This window comes from Centroberyx affinis, unplaced genomic scaffold (assembly GCF_046629955.1).
Source record: "Centroberyx affinis isolate AG114_WGS23_722 - 3 ecotype Tasmania unplaced genomic scaffold, CSIRO-AGI_Caff_v1 ptg003418l_1, whole genome shotgun sequence".
In the NCBI taxonomy this organism is placed as follows: domain Eukaryota; kingdom Metazoa; phylum Chordata; class Actinopteri; order Beryciformes; family Berycidae; genus Centroberyx; species Centroberyx affinis.
Window position 1 is genome coordinate 46,316 of NW_027281395.1, and position 27,644 is coordinate 73,959.

A 27,644-nucleotide genomic window follows, 5' to 3' on the forward strand; every position below is an offset into this window, starting at 1 on the left:
AAATTAAAACAAAATAAATATGGATATTATGTAAAACATTTTCCTAATGAAGCATTTTACACAATGTACAATATTCTTTTTTTTTTTTTTTCCCACCACTGGCTTGAATATTCTATACACATTTCCAAACAAAATAAACATACCTCCATGCAAAAACCCTGAAAATGGGATGTGGAGCAATGAAAAAAAAAATCAATAACACTAAATGCACTTCTCGTGTGGATTGTTGTGTCTTAAAAACTGCTAATAAACCACGAGGTGAAATGAAAACACTGAATCCGTGATGTTTTGAGTACACAGAATGGATTTAAAAAGTGGCCCGTCTGCTCAGGAGTTCCTACGATTGGTGAAGTGATGACTATGCATCTCTGGGTTTCTGCTGAGTGTGTGTGTGCATTTCTGTGTGTGTGTTTGTGTGGCGTTCTGATAAGACAGTCCGTAACCATGCGCGGTCATTCCTGGGTCTGAATAATCAGAGTGAGTGTGTGTGTCAGTAGTCCGTGTCGGAGCCCTCGGCGTTGTCCACGTTGCGGGAGAGCATGTAGTTGTCCATGTCGATGGAGCGGCAGTTGTTGATGGCGTAGCGCAGCCTCTCCGCCATGACGGCCTGGCTGGAGTACGGAGGCAGGCGCAGCTGGAAGAAACACGTCTGGGAGGTGGGCAGGCTGTCGTACGGCTGCGGAGAACAGGCAGAGACAACATGAAGATTCACTTGCCTCCATTTCCTGGAGCATAGCTAGTATTTTTTCACTCACACAACATCTTGAAAAACTAATTCTAGGGCTTATCATGGACCTTACAATGCAAAATTATTTCCATACTATTCGATACTTCATCAGTAGGTATATGACTGAAATTTGCATTGAATTCACACAAACTATAAAGTGCATCTTTTTAGTTTGTGATAGATGCTTATGTGCATTACTGATATGGATTAGGGGACAAATTGAGCCAACAGATGGCCCAAACTTAACCATTCCTCTTCAGGAATTCGGTAAATTAACTGTAAACAATGGAGACTTCTGTGTGCTGGTGTGCAGTGAAATAACTTGAAATAACATGTAAACATGCAGACTGAAAATGCACAAATCTTTGTGAGTTGAACTTACGTGCGCTCACTAGCAAACAGGCTCAGCTCTGTCAGATTTAACCGCAGGCTGTTGGAAAACATCTGACTGGCGTCCAGTCGGAGGTGTGTGTAAATTTGTTGTGTTACCACAGCAATTCAATACCGAGTGGCAAAGCTTACAGATGATGTTTATTTTTTTAGTGAGTTCATGTAGCTCCTTTTTGTTTTTGAAATGCACCCAAACATCTACCTTGAGATTTGCTGGTGCTGGCTTATTGGTGCCTGCTATTATTATTAAACAGACCTAGATTGGTCAAGAGAGGCGTTTGTACTTAAAATACGAATGAAAATACTAAAAATTGCAGTGAAATGATTGGTTGAGTGACATCTACAGGAATGGGGGTCTTTATATAGGTGAAAAACAAAATATGTGCTCTAAATTAATGGGGGTTACAAGTATTGTTATCAGGATTTGCAGAATTGCATTCTGAATTTAAATAAAATTGTGATATGTTGGCGCATCAATTTTTCACCCAGCCCTAATAAATTGCAGACTTATATATTCAGTATGATTAGTGTTGTAAAGGCTGAACTTTGACGTCTGACACGACCCCTAAAGTTTGAGAAAGTATCGACTTCAACAAGCATCACCATCCGCCTCGGCCCGATCCCAGCGCACTCACCCTGTCCACCTTCATGATCTGAAACCTCTGAGAGATGTCGGCCGTGTTGGCGGGCAGCCGCGAGCGTCCCGAGACGAAGCGCATGAAGAGCACGCGCTCCTCGTTGGAGAACTCGTCCAGGGTCTGCCAGAACCACTGGACCAGCGCGTGCTGCTCGTCCACCTCGCGGTATCGCACCACCTTCTTCAGCACGTCGCAGCAGATCTCGGGCATGCCGCACACCATCTGCTCCAGCTGCTTGGCCGTCAGCAGGGAGAGCAGCGGCACCGGGACGATCCACGACATGCCTTCGCGCACTGCTGCCACCTGAGAGAGGGGCAAACGGGAGTTGGTCTTTGTTTGCGTTCAGGCTCGATGCCAAATTTGCTCTTGACTCTATTGGTTTGTTCAAGCCGGCCAGACTTCTGTCAATGAAATACAACGCCATCATGTTATCGCTGCAATCTAAACTGTATATGAGAGGAATATATGGAACTGAAGAGCAGCATTGGATTTCAGTCATTGCTTGGTAACCTGCACTGCTGCTTCTGTCTGCCAGTCAGAGCGAGAGGATCAGGTTAGACTGGTTACCTTGTAATATGAGAACTGTGAAATGTGTGTAATCTTGTGTTGATACTCCCACCATGTCTGATTATATCTCCCTTCTGCATCACTTCTGAACCTGCAGTGTCTAGTTGAGATCCTGAATACACCCCCAAACACCAGACTACAGTGTTGCTTTCCAATCCACTCCTGCTGACTATTCTCTACTTTTCACTATTCCCATCTCACTCATATGACTCATGCAAAGATTCCTCAGTCTGCACTGTTGAAAAATGTATGATTATCATCAATACATAAAAAAAACCCAATGAGAAGTGAATGTTTTTGAGGATTATGTTTTCTTGAGGCTTGATTACTCACTTGAAAACTTGAAAAACATTTATTCAAGAAATGATATACAGCTGAATTTGATTATAGGAACATAATGGAAACCTAACTGCCAATTCAAATCAATCACTGGCCCAGGTCTTTGTGTTACTTATAATCAATACTGCTTTCAAAAGAAATAAAGTAACCATGAGACATTCTTTGCGCAAGAGTAGAGTTATTCTGAAAATCCCAGTCAATCCTCTACAGTACTTGCATACAAACAGACTAGAGGAGAAAAGCACACAGCAGAGTCTTACTTGTCGATCGATTTCGTGCAGCCTGTACTCAATAGCTCTGTCCACATATTCCTTCCTGTTGGAAAAAGTGAGAGGGATACTGTTTCCTCCCGGGATGATGGGTACCATCTTGCCGTCTGCACTCTGCCCAACGAAGGAATCCAGAGGAATCATCTGAAGACACACACATACACATACACCATCAATCAATAATCAATACAACATCGAGATACTGGTGTCTAAATCAAAAAGAAGTAATTATCTCAAGGATTTGTCAACTGTAACAACGGTTAGTGCACATGTATGTCGCTTTCTCCCTTAGAAAGACGATTTCTATTTTCTGAAAGTTAAAATACTTTTCTTCTAACCCTCATTTATTATGGACTTTGCGTGACAGAAATCTTGTGTAAGAAAGCTTTTCATTTGAATGAAATGATGCGACTGATGCCCGCTCTGTTCCAAAAGTTGAAATTCATTAATTCATTAGACTGGCAAGCAACAAGGGATCATAATATCATGGCAATACATTTGTCAGCTGTGCCAGACTGAATTCACACATCTGCCATTTTCTCCAAAACCGCCCATTTCAAACCAAAGCCAGCAGAAAAGCAGAAAAAGGCGGACAAGGAGACTCTCTTTCTGTCTCTACCTCCCACACTCCCTCCTTTCATGCCAAAGCAGCAGATGCAGCCCCTTCCTCCCCCCACCTCCCCCCGGCTGGGAGAGCTGGCCATGGCAGTGTTGTGGCTCGGCTTCCAAGCCCCCTTCTCTCCTCTACAAGGCTGGGAGCAGAGCCAAGTCTCCGCTAGGCAGGATATGCTGCATCAACAGCGGCCCTGGCATTCCAGCCGGCCCGGGCTTTACAGTGCAGGGGTTGTGTGAGGATGTTTGGACAGAAGAGGGGCTCCGGGACGCGCTGGCTTCCCTCTGTGCGAGCCGGCCTATCTGCGGTTTTGGGTGGGGCGGGAGGGGTGTGTGGTCTGTGTCTGAGCGCTGGTATCAGTAATGGCCAGAGCCATAGATGTGCTGAGGTTTTATCAGCAGTGGAAGAAGAACAGCGTGTACCAGAGTCAGAAGAGGCAATGTAGCCTCTTTTCCAACACTGAGCTTGAGAGGTGAGTGTGGAGTGACCTGGTATTTAATGCTTGTCTACACCCCACCCCCTCACCCCCCCACACACATCAGGCTTTCACAATGCTTAAACTACTTATGGCCACGTTTCTCCACCAGACTTTTCAGCCAGATTGAGATTCTTGATGAAGTTTGGTTTGTTACTCTGTAAACTCTTCCAGTAGTAAATTAATGTACTTCATATAGGCTTCATATAGGCTTCCCTCCATATAAATTACATGATGTTCAGTGTTGCTTCCTGTTACCTTTCAGTGGGTGTGGTATGGTATGTGACATCATTTGGAGTTTGTTTTGGTTTCTGTGGGTGAAGTCAGACGATGGGAATAAAAACAGGCTCACTCACGAGGCTGTGAGCGCAGCGCTCTCTTCCCCAACTGGCTGCTTATTAGCCTTTTACCAGGAGGCGTGTGATTCTGATGAATCAAGCGTTCACATGGCCCAGGAGAGGTAAACATGCTGCCCACCCTGTCAAAATAATTATCAGTCATCCTGTGAGCCCTTAGTTGTTGAGACTGTTAATGTTGACTTTGAAAATTCTTTATTGTAATACTGGAGCCTAAGCTTAAGCCTAAGTATAGGTACTGTAGAATGTAGTGTGGGTCTGGTCAGTGCCAACAGAGGATATAGAAGGGCGTTGGTTCTGTGTAACTGGTATTTACTGCTGAGCCCTCTGGAGGTGGAATGGGCCTAATTCAACCAACATTTGCTTTGAAAACTTCCAAACTGACAAACCCAAAGACAAACCGGAATTCAGCACCAAACATCCAAACCAGGTTTCTACATTCGGGCTGCGATACTTTACCATTCCCCTAAATTCCTACATCCCATATTTCTGCCCTCTCATCTCAAACATATGGCTTGTAAACCACACAATGAGTGCCAAGGCCCTGGTTTATAGCACAAGACATGTTTTACTTGTTAACATTTAATTTCTCCCCTTCACACCCATGTTAAGAATGCCAGATTCCTCATCATTCCCCATTGAGGACCACAACAGAAATAAGCTCTTGAACTTTATTGTGTTATCCTTTATGGGTTTTTTAAAAACTGTACGAGAAGATATTTTTCTGGCTGAATTCCACTACACCTTCCCCCTCTCTCCCCTCCATGAACTCAACTCCTGTAAAAAAACACAAAACAAAAAAACAAGCACATCTGCATTTCATCCAAACCGAAGAAATCACCCGAATCAGCATCTCCATCACCTATCACCCCCTTCACCAAACCATTTCCCACCTCATGGAAATTGTCCTCGGTGATGCCGCTGTCTTCAATGTGAAGAATGCTGTTGAGCGTCTGGACGTAGAGGAGGTCCACTTCCTCCAGATCCTCCAACAACAGGGGGATGCAGCACAGCTGTTTCCACACCAGGGGCGCGAGGTGCAGGTCCAGGGGCTTCTTGGTGCGGATGGCCACGCCCATCAGGATGCCCAGAAACTTGAACTGGAGCAGGTGCTCATCCATGCATGCTGATGGATTTAGGAGGAACCTAGGGGGAGGAAGGAGAGAGAAATGTTGAACTGCTTGAGGCTGCGTTCACACAGTGTTTTTTAATGTGGAAAAAGCGCTGCCTGGAGCGCTTTTTGTGAGGAGAAATAAAAAGCGGATCACGGCAACGTCAGCTGACGGTCTAGCTCTGTTTTGTCTTCTAGCAGACAAAACAGTGTTGTGCAACAAGCAAAGGCTTACCAGATATTTCCAATACATGTCCAGTATAATCCATACTGCCTTTAAGAACACTGTTGTGGTAACGGAAATTCACTTATTACAACGTCCAATTTCTCCACCAGCACTTTCACTTTCTCCATATTTGTTGTTGCCATGGGAAACGGCCAGCGTCTCTGTGATCGCGATTTGTCGGTTGGGAAAAAGTGGTTCACGGCACCCGGCGCTTTTCTGAAAAGTTTTTAACTTTTGAAAGCGCTCCGCTCTGACGAAAAAAAAACGCGGGCTGCAGCGTTTTTCGGGAGCGGCCGCCTTTTGTGCGCCTTGCGGCCGCTTCCCGTTGCTTTTAATGAGAAAAGGGAGCTGGCGGTTGGGGAAAAAACACTATGTGTGAACGCAGCCTAACATGACAATTTGTCAGTAAAAAGTTTGACTTTAAGATCATAACTGACTTGAAGGTGTCATTTATTTATTATTAGTTAATTGACCACCTTTCTGAGTTTTTTTCGCAAGTTATTTTAAACAAAATCCCATTTAAGTTGCATTTTAGAATGGGGAACCAAGTTATTTTTGGAGCTGCTTCCTTCAACTTTTTTTTGAGTGTAATTCTGGAAGAATTTGGGAGGGAGGAGCTGTGCAACTGACACTTGAAAACTGAAAATGCTACAAAACTCGAAGGGCAAGAGATACACATATATGTAAGATGCAAATGCTTGCTCAAGAAGCTATGAAGCTGGAAAATGAAACTTTACTCTCACAGTTTGAATAAATGAAAGGATGCCTAACTGACTGATGAAGGCAAAGAACACTGATACTGTGTAGTCTGTATTGGTTTTTATCAGCATGAGATAATGACAAATCTCCCAGCATAAAAGAAAGTTTAAGATGGACAATCATAATCAATACTGTATTTTCTCAATAATCAGGCTAGGCACAGATGCTCCTGCGGTCTTCCTCACCTGTCTCTGTTGTAGCCAACCTCTGCTGTGGCGTTCGGGGAGGGGATGAGCAGGTCAACCACTCCCGTCTCCAACTCCTACAAACACATGGAAAAGTGTCATTAGTATCATAAGACATCCAGTGAATTTCTGGCTCGTTCAGAATAATATTAAGAAACAAGTACAGATTGTGTACAGATTGTGTACAGTCTCATGACGCATTTGTGGCGATGACAGATTTAATTATCAGTTTATTTGAATGTGATCTCAGCTCTCTGGCTCCCTAGTGGATCAGCTGCCTTCAATGGAGCATACAGTAATGTCAGCAACAAACATAAATTATAGCTTATTACATACACACATAGAAGTACTGTTTAAAATGTAATGTTTGTAAAATTCATTCATTTGCATAAGAGACAAATTATGTAAAAAATCACAGATAAGGTGAAGATTCAAAATTAGTTACATGTTCACAATAATACAATTTTTACTTACTTTTATTAATTAGATACTGCTCAATAAAGGACAGACATGATTTGCAGAAAATCAAGTCTGACTTTGCCTCTAGATGACCAAGACACATTGGTAATAATAAAGGAAGTAATAGGAATGTGCCAGAAAGCTGAATTTTCCAGGGTTGTTCAAGAGTCTCATGATCAATTTTTATAACTGTCACTCTGAATTATAATGTTATGAAAAAAGATGTTATTTACAACATTTACAGCGGACCGAAAAAGTAGAATCAAGATGTCTGTAATTGTAACTTTTCTGCACCTTAGTTCTGGTTATCAGCTGTCATAGCAGTTGCTGTATTGACATGCTGGAGCAGGTTTGGACAGCTAATTGTGGCTATATTAATAACATGATGCATCTGTTTACAATCTGTCAAGAGTAACACAATTTTAAAATGATTTCAGTCGATGAGTGTGACATTGACAGGTGCTGGCTGCATGTTTAGAGGAAACAGACAGCCACACCCTTTTAGCATAAAGGTATTTGGTTGGAACAAACCAAATATTTGAATAGCAGTCTAGAGGAGATAAAACTAGTTCATTCTGATAAAATAGACTTTTGGATACGCCTCGCAGTTTCATATTAACCATTCAAGAGGAAACACCACAGCATCTAAATACAAAGACATGTTCTAGTGACAGAGTGGTTTGGTTGATCTGCTACTGTTCAGCTGGCTCAGTTGTGCTGACATTTTTCAGGAGAAATTACGGTCATATTCACTATATGGCAGATTTGTCCACACCTGGCACATCTCGGTGATGGTGTCGTCAAAGACCCCCCCTGCGTCGTCGGCCCCCTCCCCCACCAGCTTGACCTTCCAGGCCCTGGAGGGCAGCCGCAGGTCCGAGGCGTTCAGCTTCACAACCTGGCGGGCGATCTGCACAAAGATGGGCTTACACTTCCGCCCCCTGGAGAGAGTTGGGGTCCGAGGAGAAAGGAGGAGGGGGGGGAGGGGGGGAGGGGGGGGATGAAAGGAGAGAATTGTACATTAAAACGTAAAGAGGCTATATGTCACAATCTCATCTTCAAAAGCACAAAAATACATAATACAGCTAATTCTTTATGCCATTTTGTCTGTAGGAGAGACTTTATTATATTTTTTGTTCATAAATGCCCTGCAGTGAAGTTAGTTATATATTGGGCATGGCTGGCCAATTATTTTTTTTTTTAACTGCAGATCAGATCAGATCTACAGTGAATGGTGTCACTGTTCACGGTACACTCATTATCAGCCACACCTGGTGATACACCCGGCACTACTGTGATCAGCTGAATTCACTGACTGTACCCAGTGAGGTAACTCCACTCCCACTGCTGGTATGAGACCTTTGTTCAACCTGGCATGCATGTGCACTGTGGGAACGGGAGGTTTAACACACAAACACGCACACACACACACCCACACACACAGTTCAGCGCAATGCAGTACTAACCGTGTGGAGATTCGTTTGACAGTGATCTGCGGGCCGTAGTTCTTGCCCTGCACCATGGTCTTGCCTATGGAGCGCACCATGGGCAGAGTGTAGACCCTGGGGGCCAGCAGGGGCCTCAGCTGGCCCTGGACAATCCCCCAAGTACCAGCGTTGTAGTGGGAGGTGCAGCTCTGCAAAATGAGAATTATATTTACCATCATGAAACAGTAAAGTAAAACAAGTAAACATGTCGCCCCCACAAATGATGCAGATACCCCTTGGGCCAATCAGTAACAATCGTCCCTCCAAGTTCCATCAAAATTGGACTGGTGGTGTAGCAGTTACGCCTTTCAAAGTTTTACATTTTGACCTTTTATTATAGCGCTCCCATCAGGCAAAGTGCAATTTTTGTAAACGCCAGAACAGAAGTGTCAAATGCATCATCTCTCCAAGTTTCATCAAAATCAGGCCAGTGTGTCTCTATCTTAGATATCACGTTTGAGTTAAAAATTTTGTCCTTTAATTATAGCGACCCCATCACACCAACCACTGTAATTTTTTAAATGCTGGGACACAGTGCAAAGAAGTGTCATTCCTCCAGGTTTCGTCAAAATCAGACCAGTATCAGATCACATATAACTATGGACAGCCTGATCTTCTCAGTACAATGCCAGACATGATGTAATCAAACATCCCAGTATTTCTCAACTTCAAGGCAGAGGCCAGCATAGGTTTTTGAAGGGTGTGCAGCTCCACTGTGGTGAACAGTACGCACTGTTTGGTGGAATACTTGAGTTAGTTTGAGAACACAGTGTGAGGAAAACAGCTTGTTCCCTGCAGTTAGGCATCACATTTCATTGCTGGGATTTGTAGAAGTCTGTGACACAATATCTTCACGAAAGTCGTAATTTGTGGGCTGAATCATGGTTTCATGTATGAGCTCCCTCATGTGGCAGAAGGCTCTGCATGCATCTTCTCAACAACGTCAGAAAGTCGATATTAAGATCAAGATAACTGAACTTTTAATTCTACTTTAATACAAAAAGATTTAATTCTACATTAGATTTTGTAAACATTCAATACTTTCACCTAATGTGTTTTGCAAACAGCTGAAAACGCTGCAACAGCATCAAACAGTCCACCACGTCTTGAATTCAGTTCCCCTAAACCGGTTGACAAAACTGTTCCCAGGAGTGAAATATGGAACTATTTCCCTTAGAGAGCCGACAAAGACAGACACCCAACTGGCATCAAGACCCCTGTGTTGGTAAATTTGATGAAAAACTGTCCAAGTCAGGTGTGGTAATACATTGCTTGATGTTTTTTCTCGTTTTGCTGTGGCATCACAGTAGCATCAAATTTTTAGATATTAACCTGAGTATTGGTATCCAAGTCAAACTTCTAGTATTGTAACTAGGGATGAGACGATACATCAGAATTTTATATATTGCAATACAAAAATGTGACAATATGTATCGTGGGGCAGAAATATGAATCGTGACATTAGCTCCATTTTATTCTGCTGTAGTAATCACAAATGAGACGGCTTGACCATCACAATTTCACATGCTCTCTATCCAAATTATATTATTTGCACTTTGTACTGACATTTTTAAATTGTTGCTTACATTCTAGCAGCCAATGCCTTCACTAGAAAGATTTGTGGCTCAGAAATTAACAGAATTCTGCACAGTCAGACTTTGTTGTCATTTAACTTTTATTTATTACATCGTATCGTGGTTTTATCGAGTCGTGAACCTCATATCATGTATCGAATCGTCCTGAGTTCTAACAAATTATTTCTTCAGTTTCTGTAATGGTTTTGTCTGACTGAACTTAGCAAAGGTTAAGTGTGTGTGTGTGTGTGTGTGTGTGTGTGCATGTTCTTTGCCTACCTGGTTGTTGGGGCTGAGGTTGAGCAGTCTCCACGACGAGTACATGAGGTCAGAGAAGTGGTAGAGGAGGCGCAGGCGGGCCCTCACCGCCTCGATGCTCACCTCCTTCAGACCGCTGTACTGTGGAGGCACCACCACAGGCAGACCCAGCTGGAGAGGCACAGACGAACCTGAGGAGGAGACCGAGCGAGACAAAATCACAAAGAGCGGAGGGAAGGAGGGGGACGGAGGGGGGAAGCAATATGAGAGAGAGGGAGGAAGAGAGAAAATCGGAAAGAGGAAGGGAGAAGAGGTACAGAGAGATTGAAGGTAAGGTGAAGAAAAAGATGGAAGAGGGAAAGACAAGAGTGATGAAATGATAAGGATACAATCCAGAACCAGAAATTGTATTATTGGCCAGGTTGGTTCGCACATACAAGGAATTCAACTTGGTGGGTTGCTCCCATAAGTCAGAATAAAATATAACAACACACAATTGTAAAAGTAGTATGTAAAAAACAGTACAAGTAGAAATTTGGGGAGCAAGCCTCTCTTTATTGAGTCGTATATGCACAAACTTGTATATAAATATGACTAGTATATAGTACAAGTAGTGTATAAAAAAAATCACAAATAGAAATTTACGAAATGTGTCTCTTATCTATACTGTGTGTCCAATGCTGAGGAGTTCCTCTCTTGAAGAAGTGATTCTGTTTGAGTCTGTTTGTGTTCTTTGGCAGCGACCCAGAGTGCCATTTTGGAGTTTTTTTCCACATATTTTCTGTTTGACTATTATAAGGAAAAAAAAAAGTTTTGGCCGATACAATCCGTCGCTGCAACGGCAATTGGCCCTGAAAAAGCACGGGAAGCTCTTTGCCATTCACAATACATGAAATTCCCCAGCTTTTGTTCATCGAACAATGGCGGTCTCTCATCTCACAACAATGTACTGTGCCGTGCTTTGGTATTTACTACATGTCCTGGCAACACTGTAGGAAACCTGACCCCCAGGATAAAGTATCTACCCATTAGACAGCGGTAGCATGGCAAGGGGCATTGTCTGTGTCTTGCATGTTAAGACAAGTGTGTGTGTGTGTGTGTGTGTGTGTGTGTGTGTGTGTGTGTGTATGTGTGTGTCTCTAACCTGGTGCTCTGGGCGGTACAGAGGGAGCGGTCCATGCGGCGCTGTGGCAGCGTCCAGCGGAGATCTGGTGGATGTTCTTGCCCTGCAGAGCCGTCACCAGTGTCGGTTCTCTCACATGGTTGGTGTGGCCCAGTCCCAGCTACACAACAAACAGTTACAATTCATCCAGTTGTTTCCACACTGACAAGAAATAAACTAATTCACACTGAATTTATCATTTAAAGTCAGTCAATGTCTGGGCAAGGAGGGCCAAAAACCGCTGAAGCCCTTTTGAAGGTCAAAGAAGCATAAGAAAGCATTTAAGTTATTGCTGAAACTTTTTTTTTTTTTCACATCAATAATGAGTCTTATCTCACAAAATCCCCAACCTTGCTTTGGGTTTCACTCTCCGTGAGGGATGGGCATGCATCGAAATTTATCCTAACAGCTGCCATTTCAAATTCCATTTAACAATTTTCGTTTTTATTTTATTTTGCATTTTGGATAGAAAAGGCATCAAAATGTAACATTCAATGTTACCAGAAAATGCCAATAGCGCACACTAAATTGATATTAAATATGCATCTATTTTGTTTAGCTGGGTTATACAAACAGATGCTGTTTCAGGTCATTCTCTTGAGTTTCTGATTAAATTGTGGATCATAGATTCTACTTTTCGCACGAGTGACGCCAAAAGGTCAATAATTTTCACTGAGCAACCTATAGCAGTTGTCCCTCATTAGGCCAACAAAAGTTCTCTTTTCATCAGATATTTTTAATCTTTTTATTAACTATTAGATTTTATAAGATCATACTAAAATATAATAATGTAGCCGTCCAACGTGGATGGGGGAAAAGTGATTTTGATTCCATGCTAAAAATCTCTACTTCCCAAGCAAAATTTCTGCAATGATGATGTAATCCAAACCATGTTTTTCTCCTGCCGTGCATGGCTCATGGTTAAATCTTTTCATTTTTTCATCTGTCTCTTTTAAATCAATGTGAACTCACTGTGCATCAAAACACTGGGGAGCATATGCTACAATAAAAAAATGCAAAATACTAAATAATAAAATTCATAATGAACAAACAATAAATACATTTACTTTTAGATGGGCTACATAATGTACAGCATGGAAGTATGGATATAGAAACACAAGTTTAGTATTCATTTGTTGTGTGTTGGTCTTACTTTTGTTAAATACATGCTTGATAAAATGTCGACAGCTCAGTAGGTGGAACAGTTGTTGGCTAAAAATAAAAACCCTGATTGGGGCTGAATGTTCACATCTTGGCAGCTCAGGAAAATCCTTGACATTATCTGTAAGATGAATCACCAGATCTCCCCAGGTAATTCTGAAGAAGGTAATAGATGGCATTTTCTCTTTCTGACGTCACTGCCGTTGACAATTTGCTTTTGCTGCCCTCTGTGTCACTGGCAATATTGCCATGCAGGCTGACTGACAACCTTGCAGGGGGTTCAGTGTGTGTGTGTGTGTGTGCATGTGTTACCTGTCCCTCTGAGTTACTGCCCCAGGTGTAGACGTCTCCCGTGGAGGAGAGCACCAGGGTGTGTTCAGCCCCAACAGCGATATCCTGGATAAGGATCCCTGACAGAGCTGGCACCTGCTGGGGACGGTTGTGGTTCCGGGCCCGGCCCTCTGGCAAGCCAATCAGGCGGTCTGCGAACAGGAGAGGAAAAAAATTTGATTGATGTGTCAAGAAAACAGGAATAACCTTAAGAGAAACTCTACTATAAACTAAATGTACTCCCGTTTAGTGCAAGACAATCTGCAGGCAGTTTTGTAGAACTGAGAATTGTATCAGTCTTTGAATATGAAAACATTCAATCCCCCAAACCAAAGCTACACTATATGATTCTGAATGTGCCTATTCTTCATTATTATATTCATATTCAGTTGCTAGGTCAAAGAGGATGCATTTTATGTAAATATAGTGTAACCATAGTGTACCTTGGCCGAATGTGAACACATTGCCATCTTTGGTTAGAGCCACGGAGAACTGTGTTCCACAAGCCACTTTCTTGATGCCGATTCCACAAAGCACGTCCACTTTCTGGGAAATTCAAAGTTTAAAAGCTACATTACATGCATGCAAAAACAAGCTCATATATACAGTATATGTAACAAGTTTAACATGTTAATCTTTACTCCACAAATGCAGCAGCAGGCCTCCCAGTGCCACAGTTTATACCTGAGGTGAGGACTTGGCTGTGGAGTTGCCAAGTCCCAGTTTTCCATAGTCTCCATCTCCAAAAGCCCACACCATCATTCCATCAGCGGAGACGACTAGGGTGTGGTTCAAACCACAAGCCACCTGAGGAGGAAATCAACAAAGTCAACAAAGCCCCTGAGCAATCATCAATCAACTACCAAAGCCTAAAAATATCTAAGCTGTCAAAACACAGACGTAAAAACTTAAGAAAATCAATGTTTCATTCTCTACGCCTGTCTATGAAAACACCATTGGTGCTCGTATCAGAGAATCTAAGCAAGACGTACAAGACAAGTCTAATCTGCAAGAGGGTATCAAACAATTATGATGGCTTCTTGTCAACACTCACACTAATGGTTGGAATTAGATGTATTGCCTTTCCCACCGGTGTGTTATAGACAATGTTTGCTGTCCTACCTGTCCGACCTGGTAGCCCTCCAGAGCGGTGACCTTCTCTGGTAGCTTCTTGTTGGAGGTGTTTCCCAGGCCAAGTCTGCCATAATCACCGTTACCAAAGGTGAAAAGCTTCCCGTCAGCAGTCACCACCGCCGAATGTTTGAACCCACAGGACATCTAGAGGGGAAAAAGAGCAAAACAAAATTCATAAGAAGGGAAGAAAAGAGTAGTAACTAATCATGGTGACGGAACCTGAGCGTTGCTTTCTCATGCCGAACATTAGCACAGTATCAAGCTAATAAAGGTAGACCACCATTTTAGAAACACCAAAAAGTGATATGTGATCATCGTTATCATTACTTTTGCAAAACAAATAAATCCCCGTTTAAGGTATTTACTGTATCCCCAGTATACTCTTGAGGTCTCTCAAGAGAGACGGACTAACCTGCACCACCTCCTCTCCTTGCAGGGCCTCGATCTGTCTGGGCCGGCGCTGGCGGTCACTGTTGCCGTGGCCCAGCTTGCCGTAGTCCCCGTCCCCCCAGCTGAACACCTCGCCGCTCTCCGTCAGAGCCATGGAGTGGCCGTCACTGCCGCATGACGTCACCAGCTGGGTCACCACAAAACCTGAGGGACAGAGGGGGCAACTAGTTGAATTAAAGTTATTCTCTTTACTGTAATTGAGTAGACGTTTGGGTACTTGTACGTCTTTGAGTATTTTATGTTTTTATGTGTGAAGTCTGTAATTTTACTTTTATTGTTTTGAGCTAAATTTTAAATAAAATCCACCGCAGAGTACAATTTTTGCAGGCTCTCCATAACATTGCATCAGAAACTGGACAATTGTAAACTGCATCTGCATCAAACCTTTGTAAGCATGTGGATGTAATAATAATAATAATAATAATATAATAATAATCATAATAATAGTAGCTTAGTAAACATTGACAAAAAAGTGTAGAAAAATATGCAGTATCACATATTGAACTCTCTGGCCTCTTGTCCTTTTTGCATTGCATGAGAAAAATCATGTGTAACAAGGTCTATTTTTTTAAGTAACTGAGTACATTTTAAATGTATGTATGTATTATCTAGTTTTTACTTTAGTAGATCTTTACACCAGTAATTTTACTTCAGCTCAGGTAAAATGTCAGCAAAGTAACTACTTTTATGATATTTTGAAACACTTTCCATCCCTGCCAGTTGAAGACACACATGTACACAGACCCTAACTTCCGACCACACATAAAATAGAAACGCATAGTATTTCTAGTGATATAAATGTAACAACAGCAAATCTCCCAGCGCCACCTTGAAGAGCTGAGATGACAGTGAGGACGTGCAGGTCGTCAGAGTTGCCCTGGCCCAGGCGGCCGTAGCTGCCCTCCCCACAGGCCAACACCGTCCCGTTGGGCTGGATCACAAAGGTACAGTTCTGACCACACACCGCCTGGAGGAGGGGAGAGAGAGTGGGGGGAAGAAACAGTGAAAAAGAGATGAAGAAACAGATGGAGGAGATGAAATAGGTAGGGCCAACAGTGTATGGATAACCAAGGGGAGGTGTAGTCACATTCTGTGACGTCAGACAACAGGAACAAGATATTAAGCTGGTGAGTACTGCCTTTCAAATCTCTCAAGTCTACATGTCACTGCAAACCCCCTGGTTTGGTAAAATCCTCTCTTCATTTGACGTACTGCAGACAGTTTGATAAAAACTATATTTTAAACAATGACAATCCTTTGCACACCCAACAAAGTCTTTATACAGGTGCGTAGGAGACCACAAGCAACACAGACGAGTCCCAGAGAGTGACTCCCGCACACTGTGCTTTTACATAGATAGAACTTTATTGTCAGATTTCTCTGAAATTTGTTATGCATCATAGCAGCTCTGTTTTAAAAAAAAATGAAACACACATCATACACATGCTGTATGGTGTGTCTTGCATATAATGTAATTCCTTTATTAATTAATTCATCAGAATGATGAATGTTTCAATACTGAAACTGTTTATATGATTTTTCCCATGCAATGCAATGGACGAGAGGCCAGAGAGTTCAGTGTGTTAACTAATAAAGAAATTACATTATATGTAAGAGCACAGCGTGCAGGAGTCACTCTGAGAACTATATTTTAATCATACATGCGATAATTGGATGTGATTATAGATAATGGGTTGATGCAGTTACCAAAGACATGACTCTGTCTGTGGTTGCTTATGTGTTATCTGTTTACCTGTTGTGCCTGGGAGAAGGACGGGGCAGTGGTCGGCACCAGGATGTTTCTGCCAGCCTCTGCCAACTGGCCATGCCGCCCGGCACCCCATAGATACACATCACACTTCCCTCCAAGGTGCCAGTCCTGCAACCAGACAACACACACACACACACACACAGACACACACACACACACAAATAGGGGAAAAGTGGATTAAAAGAGCAGTTAAATATTCAGTGTCTGAAGAAAATAATAAACCAAAGTTGACCAACAAACCATTTATCACCACTGAACACAAACTAGGCATAAATTACCTCAGGTCTAGAGGTGGCCCAGGACATGATCTGTTCATCCATACCAGACACCCATTTACTGTTGTCCTGGACAGAAGGAGTGCAAAGGTTGTTAATGATAAGCTACAAAACTGTTCATTACACAGTACATTACAGTTTTAACAGTTAATACACCTGCACATGTGTGCACACAAACACCCTCCCTCACCATGAGCAGAGCCATTTCATCTTTGGGCACAGGCTCCAGGTCCGGCACAGAGAAGGCGTCGGGGAAGGTGGCGCCCCGTGCCAGGGCCTCCGCCGCCTTGACCGTAGTAGAGAAGCAGTCCAGCCAAGCCCATTCGCTGGCGCTCCAGATGGCTGTACCAGACTCCAGCGGACAGTTTCGGAGGTGAGGCGGCACGGGGGCGCGGCACAGGAGCTGGTCCAGGTGGAGGCCCACGGCCAGGGAGGCCAGGCACTGCATGTAGGGGCTGTGGACGAGCTGCTCCCCACACACTACATGAGGCTGGAAGTTGAGAGAGGGAGTCATCAGTTAACAATTAGCATTGATGCCCATTAAAGGAAAATCCACCCTCAGATACTACGTCGTCAATCTGCGGTGTTTGCGCATTCCAGGTATTTTGTGATGAACTGCTGTAATTTGCTTTTTTTGGTGAACTTCATTTCCCTCAACCTGCCTCTTCTACTTCTACTTCAGTTAGTGATTTCCTACATTTCCCAGAATGCCTTTTGACATCTCCCAGAGAATGAGTGTGAACTTGTTGCGTTCAGCAGTGGGTTATATGTGTAGGTGAAGAGAGTGATTGTAAGACCGGAGCGACAAAAATCGACACAGAAATGCAAGGTAAATAGCTGTTTTTTTTCCTTTCACATTACAATTTATAATAGGTTACTGTCCTAATTGGTTTATATACTGTATAAGCTACTATTTTAATGGTGTTAAGCACATTAAATATCCATGAGCTAGCAGATTAATTATCCCTATACCTTTTCGTAGACGTACTGCTCCTGCAACATGACAGGCAGTCTCTCCAGGAAGGCCCTCATGCAGGGCGCCATGTTGAGGCCAACAACACCCTGCTTCTTCAGAGCTGTGCGGCAAGTGGCCAGCACATGGTGGGATGCCATGAACTCAGTGGAGCAGTTCACAACCAGCACATCCTGGGGAGTGGGACACACACACACACACACAAATGAAGCAGACTGTCCAGTAGTTAAATAAATATAAATTATTTATTTTAGTGAAGAGGCTGTAATCATAGAAAATGTGAACTGGGTGGTAAGTATGAGATCTAAGGAAGTGGTGAGAGGCTGTGACTGGACAGGGGACAGTCTCACCTTTGACCTGTTGGAGCAGACAGAGACACCCACATCTGGGATCCAGACGATGTTCTGGATGGCCCCCGACCCGGCTACTACTGTCTGGAGCACAGAGCCATCCTGTTGGACACACACACACACACACACACACACACACACACACACACACACACACACACACACACAATGACTTCTGTGGAAAGGCATTTAGTGTCACTGTAAACAGTAGTGTGTTCTACAAACACCTACTGCCAGCATGATGACTGTGTAATGGCTTGTTTGTTGTTCTTTTCACCTCAATGTGTATCTATCTACAGTATGAACATATATCCTGTGAGTCTGTAGTTTCTGTCCTCCATCTGTGTGTGTGAATGTGTTTGTGTGTGTGTGTGTGTGTGTATCCGTGTTACCCGCAGGGACCAGATGTTCATGAGGCCTCCCACTCCTCCAGACGCCAGCGCCAGGCCGTCAGGGCTGAAGGCCACCGTCCTTACTGGGGTGATGTGGCCCTTCAGCTGGAAAACACAAAAAGCTCCTTCCTCTGACCACCGGGAACACTGCTGGCAAAGCACACACACACAATGAAAGCTTGTAAGTTAAGAGTGTACAGTGCTGAAATACATTTGGGATCCAGTCCACGGTGTGTTCCTAGCATGCCTCCTAGAACTCGATGTCTGTATGTATAAAGAGAATAAAAAATGTAACAAAGGGTTGTAATTTAAAAATAACAGGATATAATAAGGGTCAAAAATGAACAGTGGCTTGGGGGCAAAAATACCCTTGAAAGTTCAAATGCCAGAAAAATTAAAAAGTTCCCATTATTGCAGTTCACCCTGTTCACATTTTTTATCTTGAGTTGTCAAATATTCACACATGAATGCGACTACTGTCCCCTGTGGGCCACCGTAGATGATTCTTGGGAGACTATGACTGGGTAATTCTTTCCAGCACATTCTGGGCAAGAAAAATGGAGCGGTTTTTGATCACAAAACAAATGAGAACACAGCCTGAAGCAGTAGAAAATGTTGGCACCACGCAGCCAGCATTAGAAGAAAATGCCGACACCACACAAAACAAACCACTGTGTCAACAATCATAAACATAAAACAACCAATGTGGTAAAAAACTCAACAATGGAAGATGAACCGGTTGGGGACAGAGAAAGGAAAATGGCACCATCCTCTTCTGTAAGGCCTGCCATCAGTTTCCACAGTGGGAAAGAAGTGTGCGAGGTGTTTATATTATGACTTAAAATAAAACAAATCTTAGTGGTACAAATTTAGTGCTTGTTTGCCAATAGGGCCCCTGCAAAGGCCCAAAATGCCCCAAAAATGGGGGACATGATGGTAGATCATAACTCTCTCACCCCTTAAGGTGGTCTGCAGCAAGCATTTATGTTTGGATCCAATTGACATTAGTTGCATCTTTCTATTTGTCGGAATCTCACTGATTGAATTGAATGTATTGTGGTGTGCATTAAGCACTGGGTAACTATGCATTTATCCTTGAAGTGTATGAATGTATGCACTTGTGTCACAGACAAAGCCAAGAACAGTTATATTGTTACTGGAAGGAATAACATCACACTTCATCAGTGCAGCATTTCATCCACGCTGGTCTTTGTCAGGCGGCGATCAGAGTGATCATTTATGAAATGTAAGTACCTTGAATTTAGGTTTTGCTTCATTCTCCCACCATCCCTCTGAGCCAGAGGAGCTGGATTCTGGGAACCTGGAGGCGTCTTGAGGAACAGTCCAGACTAAGACCAGACCACTTTGGCAGCATCTGAAACACACAGTCACAGAGTCATACATACACACACACACACACATGAAAGCCCACAAGAAATATTCCGCCATGAGAAAGAAATGTCCTTGGATTGCAGAAATGCCAGGATAAGAATGAGAATGTTTCCTTGAGATTGCAGCAGATTAAAAGTTATCTGAAAACTGGTTAAGCCTGTAGACTAAAGCCTTTCTGTTCTTCGGCCATGTCTCTCCTTGAAAACCCTATAACAGGGGGTATGAATCCCACACAATATATCAAGGATGAAGCATCTATTTTGTTGTGGAGGTCCGCTGAGAAGTTGCTGTAAGCACTGCTTGAATATTTTAGATGTGCCTGAATGTCTGGATGTTGACCTTGCTTTGCTCAATGTCTGTGAATAGTCTGAGAGGGGCATTTTGAGCAGAGACACCAGACACCGATGTACAATACAGTCCAGACAGTTAATCTCACTTCTTTCAACTATAGTTAAAGCTCCTGAAAAGTACTATACAGCGCTTACTGTAGTGTTGTAGAAATATTGCCTGGCTGATTAGTTAACGCACTCGCAAGAGCAGGACTGTAGATTGTTTACTGGTGCCTAATGATAAATCTATATTAACTTGTCCCCACATCTTTACAATGAAATTCCCTTTTCAAAATGTTACCAAGTATCAAATTTACAGCGATTGTTAATGGCCTTACTCCAGCTCCAGCCTGTAAGGGCCATTTCTCAGATGAAAAGTCTGAGAAACACTTAAAAAAGAAAGTAATTAGCTATAATGGCACTGTGGGACAGATAAATTACTGTGGGAACCCCAAAGGGGTGATGGCTGCATGACAGTGTTGGGACTGTAGCTTGAGATAGCTTGGGGACACTGAGGTGAGGAGGGCACTCATAATCTGGCACCCACTAGTGGTAATTATTTCCATAATCTGCCATGAAATTCTGTGGCTGATACCACAAAAAAGCATGATCATTGAATTTGAGGGAGACTAATCAGTGCATAGACTGTATAACAGCCACTTCAGCTCACACTTCACTGGTCTTATAGTCTATCCTTATATGTGGTCCAGTCTAGCATTATAGAACAACATACGTGGCTAGCATGCTGAGGGGCTTGGAGCCATGTCCAGGCAGGCTGCACCAGGCCACACTGTTGACCACAGACGGGTGGCTGAGACTCTGCAGGCAGCGCCAGCCTGAGCCAGAGCCTGAGTCAGAGTCAGAGTCGGGACCGGCCCACAGCTTCACCATCTCCTCTTTGGCACAGGTCAGCAGGATCTGACCAGTAGGATTCCACTTCATACTGGTGATCGACTCCTGGGGACACACCGTGAAAAGTGGGTTCAGTTGTGGGAAGAATTTGGGCTATAAATCCATATACAATCTGGCTTATTTATACAAAGAACAGCAATTATTGGCTTTGGTCGATCTGTATGCAATGATTTTATGCAAGACAACTGTCAACTGTTATAGATTACAATTGGTTCTGTAATGAAATATTGCTTACCTTGTGTGCATCAATAACCACAATCGCTCCTTTTTCTAAGGGCTCTTTGGATCCTATCAGTAGCTTGCCATCTGCATAGCCCACAGCAAAGGGCTTGTCTTCACTGTACCAAGCTATGTGCATCACTGCCACTGGGAGAGGATAAAACATCACCGTGTTTGACCTTCACATACACAGTTATGAAGGATATGCAAAATACAAACTGGCAGAAATAATGTTTCATTCAGAGTATACAATCAAAAAACACAAAACAGTCAAACACACAGAATAATCATCACTCGCTCCTGACAGCAGACACCTTCTTCATACCATCTTTCCTGTAACAGTGCTCCAGCTCAGTGCGGTGCATGTTGGAGGCATCCAGTACCTCGATGAGGCCCAGGGATCCGTCCATGCGTCCCACCAGCAGCAGGTCCTTGGGTTCCCCGCACCACAGGGACCCGGCCTCGCCTTCAGGCCAGGCCAGCGCCGACACCCAGTGAGGCTGCACGTCCAACAGGCCCTTACCACCTTGGAGGAGAGGTGAGGAGCATACTGTTAGGGTAGGGTGGAATAAATGGCCTACCTGTTTGTTACACTGGTCATTTTATTACATTTGGAATGTATGTTTATACACATCATATGCAGTTTTAAAATTTCTTGAGAAGTAAATTATGGAGTGTGGCTTGAATCAATTCAGCTAAAATGCCCACAGAAACAAAAAAAATTGATTTCATGGAGTGGATTTAATTTACTTGTGCAATAACAGAGATCCTCTCATGGCAAATGCACAATAGAGAATGTGCTCATGAAAGCTAATAGGAATGTGATTGCTGACTTCCATCCTTGGGGCTTGAAAGTGGCCAAGGACAGATGGCGTATGCTGCAGGCTGTATGGTGGGAGGCAGGAAATGATGATTGGACCACATCCAGTTCTGAGGCCTATCCATTTTTAATGGAAGCTATAAAATCTTAATGCCCTCTCATTCACATTCTATGGACCTCACACACCTCTAATACAAGTTGAGCCTTATAACACAAACACCTTTTATTGAAAACATGTTTCAAATGTAGGTTCTCTTGAACATACTGTGTATATTCCAATAAAGAGGTGCATAGAACCCAAAGGAAAAAAAAATGTTTACCATTGACTTGCCAGATGTTAACCATTTTCTCCATAGCAGAGGCCAGGTATTTTCCAGTGATGCTCCAGGCCAAAGGAGACAGGCAGGGGTCGCCAGGGGATCCCAAGCAAGTCAAGCCCTCCTCTGAAGATCCCTCACTAATCAAAGAAAGAAAAGAAAATGAAACAAAAATGTGCAACAGACATAACACACAGGTAGCAGACACAATATCTATATACCAGACAAAACACAGGAGACGTAGTTACAGGAAAATAACATGAAAGACGATGTCCTAGAGCAAGGTTTTGTGATTCCACTGCCGCTTTTGGAGAAAATGCAGTCTTCTGTTTAATTGATAATATAAGACAGACTTTATACAATATGAGATACTGTGGTTTCCCAGAACACACAGAGGTTTCTGGAGGTAGAACATAGGACATATGGTCTTTGTGGTGCCTTAGAAAGCCTTACTTCTTATTGAAGATGCAGGTCTGCTGGAGGGTGTACTGGCTCTTGGTTACATTCCACACCCTGACCGTCCCATCGTTGCCGCTAGTAGCTAACAGGCCTTTCTTACTGCACCAACCACATGTGATGACCTGAAGGAAACACAGAGTAAGCCTTTATTAAATACCAAACAGAAAGACAGACAGCATGCAAAATACCATGTGATTAGATCAATTTTGGAATTTCTGCTCATATAGACACATTGATAAGTGTCTTGCAGACACTCAATGTGTGTGAGAGAGAGAGAGAGAGAGAGAGAGAGAGAGAGAGAGAGAGAGAGAGAGAGAGAGAGAGGAGCGAGCAAGAGAGTTTTATAATGTCTGAAGGACAACAATTATCAGCTTCCTGGAAAATGATGAACTGAGTCTGAACATTTAGAGGTTAGAGACTATTTGCAAAAAAAAATAGTGCTGTGAAAGAACCTTGGAAGTGCTAGAAACACATTACTTTCTTCAAGTTCCCTGGTAAAACAACCTGGATACCAAAAACATACAAAATTGAATTGGATACACAAGCATGATGTCTATAGGGGTTAACAATTTTGAGTTCTGGCAGGGAAATCTCCTGAGCCCCATGGTGACTAACCCTGCTCTGGTGGGCCTCTAGCTTGACGAAGGAGCACTTTCGCAGGTCCCCCGCCATGTCAGCGAAGGTCTGCGGCCGGCTCTGGTTGTTGTCGCGGTCGTGGGCGGCCAGTGTGCGGACCAGCTGCTGGGCGGCCCACTGGCGGTGTTGTGAAGAGAGCCTGGAGGACAGGCAGCAGGCCGCCAGAGCGTTGGCCAGCTCCAGAGGGCCTACAGCGGAGGGATTATGGGAAGGATGGGCATACAAATGCGCAATTAGACCTGCTCGACATGGAACAAAAAGTGACAAGGTCGCCCGGTGAGTGAGAGAAGGGAAACAAACAAAAAAGGCACAAAAGAAAACAAAAAGCACAGAAAAAGCAAATGGTGACATGTGAAGAGAAAACAGTGACAAGCTAGCACAAGCATGACCCACTTTTGGGTGGCATGTTTGCATGGAAGCTTGGCAGACATATCTCATGAGCTATGCGATTATTACGAAGATTTACATGCTAATTTTTATAAAATGATTAACATCTAGGCCAGCAATTACGACAACAGGGCTTGACATTAAACTTGTGGAAAAACTTGATATTCTTAGAATCACTGTCCCTTTGAATGTAATTATGCCGTTTGCTGCTGTGTTTAGAGTCAAATTACAACAAAGCAGAAATTAAAATAGATTTCATTGTCCAATTTCCCCCAGAGCTTGATTCATGGAAACTGATTTCCACAAAGCACATGACATAAGCTGTTTAATTCAAATACAGCTTCTAGCCTAAGGAAAACATGCAGGACGATCATACAGGACCACAGGTGATTTTACTTAAGCTTACAGATGACAGAGACCTGCAGGTTTCCTTCCAGGCAGCTCTCGTCACTCGTTTTCACAAACAATTAGTCTACAATTGCGATCAAAAGCTAGATTCTATATAGCCAATGGCTAGTTGATTTCAGATTCAAGACTGTGGTAACTGTTCATGCCTATTTTTGCAATAAAACTTTGCAGAAGTTTAATATGGGGGTTAAAATTTGAAAAATAGAATTATGTATTATGGTCTAATCATAAAATAAATGTAACACTAAATATACTTTAATCTGGGAAAATGTCAAACCCAGTAACAACTATTATTTAGACAAACATAATCCAAGATCTACCAATTTATCAAACAAACAACTACCAGTATACTATATGAAATATTCTATGATTCTGACACATAACGATTGACCAATGAGATAAAAAATTCACAGGAAAAGAGATGGATGAAATAACATAACTGCATTATGGCCGCCATCACCTGCTCTCCTAATGCTACAAACCTCTTTTCTCTATGTCAGCCTTGTCATAAGCAGGTCTGAGTCTGGCTCCTTTATCTGCCAGCAGGGCCACCAGAGCCTGAGTGACCACAAAGTTGGGAGAGGTGACCAGCTTGTTCTCCTCCGCCACACCACGCAGGAAGCTGGGCAGGAACTTCCTCTGGATGGGGTCGTCCACTGTGGTCAGGTTCATGCCTGTAGCTGCAGAGATCAGGTTCTGGAAATGGCAAAAAACCAAAAGGCTTTGGTCAAAGACCCACGGGTATGTAATGCACTAAAACAAAGTGAGGAGGTCTGTCTGATGTGCGGCTACAAGGCTGTTGACATCAATATGGTTGAACAGATTTGGGGGAGCTGCTCACATTAAAAACCAAAATTACCATTTACGCAGTAGCTGGCTGGAACGAGTCAGTAATTAGCTCTCTGGCCGGCAGCCAGCACAGAAAAGAACACCTGATCTCTGAACTGAGCTCAATAAAGCCATGATGTGGATTAAGATCCAAGTAAATATTCTGACTGCATGACTGCCATGCCATGGTAAAAGTACAAGGCTGAAGACCAATGTTGTCTACCTGGGTGCAGAGCTGCACCAGCAGCTTGGCAGCATTTGGACTGTTGGAGGCCAGGCAGCCCACAGCTGTGCTGAGGTAGGCCAGACAGGAGATGGGTTTGCTAGCCTTGGCGGCTCCGCGGGACCGCTCAGCGGGGCCGGAGCCTGCTGTAGGACTGGTAGAAAGGCCAGCTCGGCCTGCTGCCGCCAGACACATCAGCCTGACCAGAGTCCTGATGTCAGTCAAACCCAGAGACTCCAGACCTGCTGCCAGGCTACAGCTAGAGCCACTGGGAGGGAAGGAAGGAGGGACGAAGAAAGAAAAGGAGCAGGGGAGGAAGGAGGAAGAGAAGAAAGAAGGGAGGGGGAGGGGGAAGGAGAGAGGAAAGAATTTATGTATTTGTGTAACAGAGAAACAGAAGCTCTATTTCCATCTAATGCGTATCCATCTGCTGAGTTTAACTGAATAAATTGGCTTTCTGAATGACATAAAAAAATAGAAACCGGAAAAAGAGCAGAGTATTTCAAGAATTGATTAGTATTGGTCAAGTTGTTATTGTTTTATTGTGTCAGCTAATGTTGGGCGTATTTCACCAACTAACCACAATGGGCACTTACAGCCTACATGGAAGTGGCAGTGTGTATGACATTTCTGGGAGGTGGTAGTGCACAGATATTAGAATAACTTTCAGAATAACCAAGGCCACTGTTGAATTGTTGAAATGCAACGAGGCTGATGTAAGCATACGTTATTATCTATTTGATAAATGTGTTTCCATCGCTATTTATCGAACACTTTCTTTGTTGGCAAAAAACTGTTCTGCCGCAGAGACTGTAAAACATTTTTTTGCAATACATTTTGCATTATAATAATTGGACTGAAACTCAGCTAGAGAATCCAATGATAAGACAAACACAAACCCATTAAATGCCCATAGTACCTAAGAGAGCATGGAGCTTAATATAAATGCAGACCGTACAGGCCACACAGAGAGAGTGTGTAGCCATGTTGTTGTCCTGACTGTGGTGAGTGAAGCCTACCTGACAGAGAGCAGGGAGAGCGCTCTCATCACCATGGTCCTGGCCAGCAGCACCTGGGCTGCAGCCGTCACCCTTCTCAGGGCCATCACCCGGTCATGAGGGTTCTGGAGAGCTGCTGCCTGCTCCCCGAGGGTCACCCTGCCTGACGAGCTCTTATCCACTGAGCTTTGACATCCTAAACACACACACACACACACACACACACACACACACACAGTGCTATTACATATGCTGCACACCATAAATTATGTGATTAGGGCTCAGACGATGTGGGTTTTTGAAGGCCAATACCGATTGAGTCCCCTCAGTTCCCCGTGTTTTGCTTTGATTTGATTGGCTCATGGTCAGAGAGAGTGTATGATGGTCAGTAGCGGCAAAGTTAGGCAAACACGAAAGACTGTATTAAGACTGTATTACTGATTTATCCATCAAAGACACATTTTATGCTTTGGTGCTTGTTAATTTCAGACCCTGCAAAGGTAGGCACAACCAAAAAGGCAAGATGATTGGATGAGTCCACCCCCCGCCCCTTCCCTCCTCCTCACCTATCTGCAGCAGGGTCTCCTCCATGCTGTTGGTGGCTGTTACCATGGCAACAGAGGCTCCCAGTGGGTCACTGTCAGGGAACTGGACAGCTTCGGGGACGACCCTGCGCTCACTCAGACCCAGGGGGCCGGCCAAAAGCTCAAACTCCTCCTCCCCCGTCAGCTTCTCATCTTCATCAACATCCAGCATGTCCCAGTCCTCTGTAGGGGCGACACACGCACACAATTGGAAATCTAACAAAAACACATACTTCTGGGGGTATTATGGCAGGAAACAGATATGCTATTTCAAATTAACAAAGTGCTCATACTGCATCTTACCTTCATAGACGCTGTCCTGCTTTCCCAAGAGGTCAGGAGCCTGCCCTTTGTACCTGAATACATACCACAGAATACAATAACATGAGCTTATGCCATCAGCTGCAATCCCTTTGCATAAGCCAATAACCTGAGAGTCAAGACCATGGCTGTGCTTACAGAATGCATGATAGCACTTAACCCAACATGTCAAGCCTATGTAGACTTAGGAATCCACACCTTCCAAAGGCTCTGAAACCAGCACATTGTCTATTTATAGAGGCAAGTGGCAAAAACTGCAGATCATAAAGTAATTTTGGTTTACCACAGTGGTCCGAAGAGAGGCCTGTCTCTCAAACCTCAATGGATTCCTGACACAATTCCACAATGGAGTATGAAACCAAGTGATTTTCTGCATGTCA

General features: G+C 43.5%; 1 protein-coding gene across 1 annotated transcript in view; it reads right to left on the reverse strand.

The window, feature by feature from the left end:
* Positions 1 to 73: 73 nt before the first annotated feature.
* The window catches only part of herc1 (HECT and RLD domain containing E3 ubiquitin protein ligase family member 1), a 45,653-nt gene continuing 18,082 nt past the window's right edge, over positions 74 to 27,644 (reverse strand). Inside the window, exons 30-62 of the mRNA XM_071539163.1 lie at positions 27,247 to 27,299; positions 26,926 to 27,126; positions 26,381 to 26,555; positions 25,362 to 25,629; positions 24,793 to 25,006; positions 23,495 to 23,754; positions 22,874 to 23,001; positions 22,424 to 22,560; positions 21,609 to 21,809; positions 21,300 to 21,430; positions 20,886 to 21,109; positions 19,686 to 19,806; positions 18,432 to 18,581; positions 18,040 to 18,141; positions 17,689 to 17,862; positions 16,907 to 17,206; positions 16,720 to 16,785; positions 16,424 to 16,549; positions 15,499 to 15,637; positions 14,633 to 14,814; positions 14,209 to 14,364; positions 13,771 to 13,893; positions 13,530 to 13,632; positions 13,069 to 13,238; positions 11,578 to 11,716; positions 10,455 to 10,624; positions 8,581 to 8,750; positions 7,890 to 8,055; positions 6,656 to 6,732; positions 5,268 to 5,520; positions 2,922 to 3,074; positions 1,753 to 2,058; positions 74 to 676 (exon numbers count right to left, since the gene is read on the reverse strand). Of these exons, the coding sequence (XP_071395264.1) occupies positions 491 to 676; positions 1,753 to 2,058; positions 2,922 to 3,074; positions 5,268 to 5,520; positions 6,656 to 6,732; positions 7,890 to 8,055; positions 8,581 to 8,750; positions 10,455 to 10,624; positions 11,578 to 11,716; positions 13,069 to 13,238; positions 13,530 to 13,632; positions 13,771 to 13,893; positions 14,209 to 14,364; positions 14,633 to 14,814; positions 15,499 to 15,637; positions 16,424 to 16,549; positions 16,720 to 16,785; positions 16,907 to 17,206; positions 17,689 to 17,862; positions 18,040 to 18,141; positions 18,432 to 18,581; positions 19,686 to 19,806; positions 20,886 to 21,109; positions 21,300 to 21,430; positions 21,609 to 21,809; positions 22,424 to 22,560; positions 22,874 to 23,001; positions 23,495 to 23,754; positions 24,793 to 25,006; positions 25,362 to 25,629; positions 26,381 to 26,555; positions 26,926 to 27,126; positions 27,247 to 27,299 (5,524 nt within the window). The 3' untranslated portion in view covers positions 74 to 490. The remainder of the gene's footprint in view (positions 677 to 1,752; positions 2,059 to 2,921; positions 3,075 to 5,267; positions 5,521 to 6,655; positions 6,733 to 7,889; positions 8,056 to 8,580; positions 8,751 to 10,454; positions 10,625 to 11,577; positions 11,717 to 13,068; positions 13,239 to 13,529; positions 13,633 to 13,770; positions 13,894 to 14,208; positions 14,365 to 14,632; positions 14,815 to 15,498; positions 15,638 to 16,423; positions 16,550 to 16,719; positions 16,786 to 16,906; positions 17,207 to 17,688; positions 17,863 to 18,039; positions 18,142 to 18,431; positions 18,582 to 19,685; positions 19,807 to 20,885; positions 21,110 to 21,299; positions 21,431 to 21,608; positions 21,810 to 22,423; positions 22,561 to 22,873; positions 23,002 to 23,494; positions 23,755 to 24,792; positions 25,007 to 25,361; positions 25,630 to 26,380; positions 26,556 to 26,925; positions 27,127 to 27,246; positions 27,300 to 27,644) is intronic.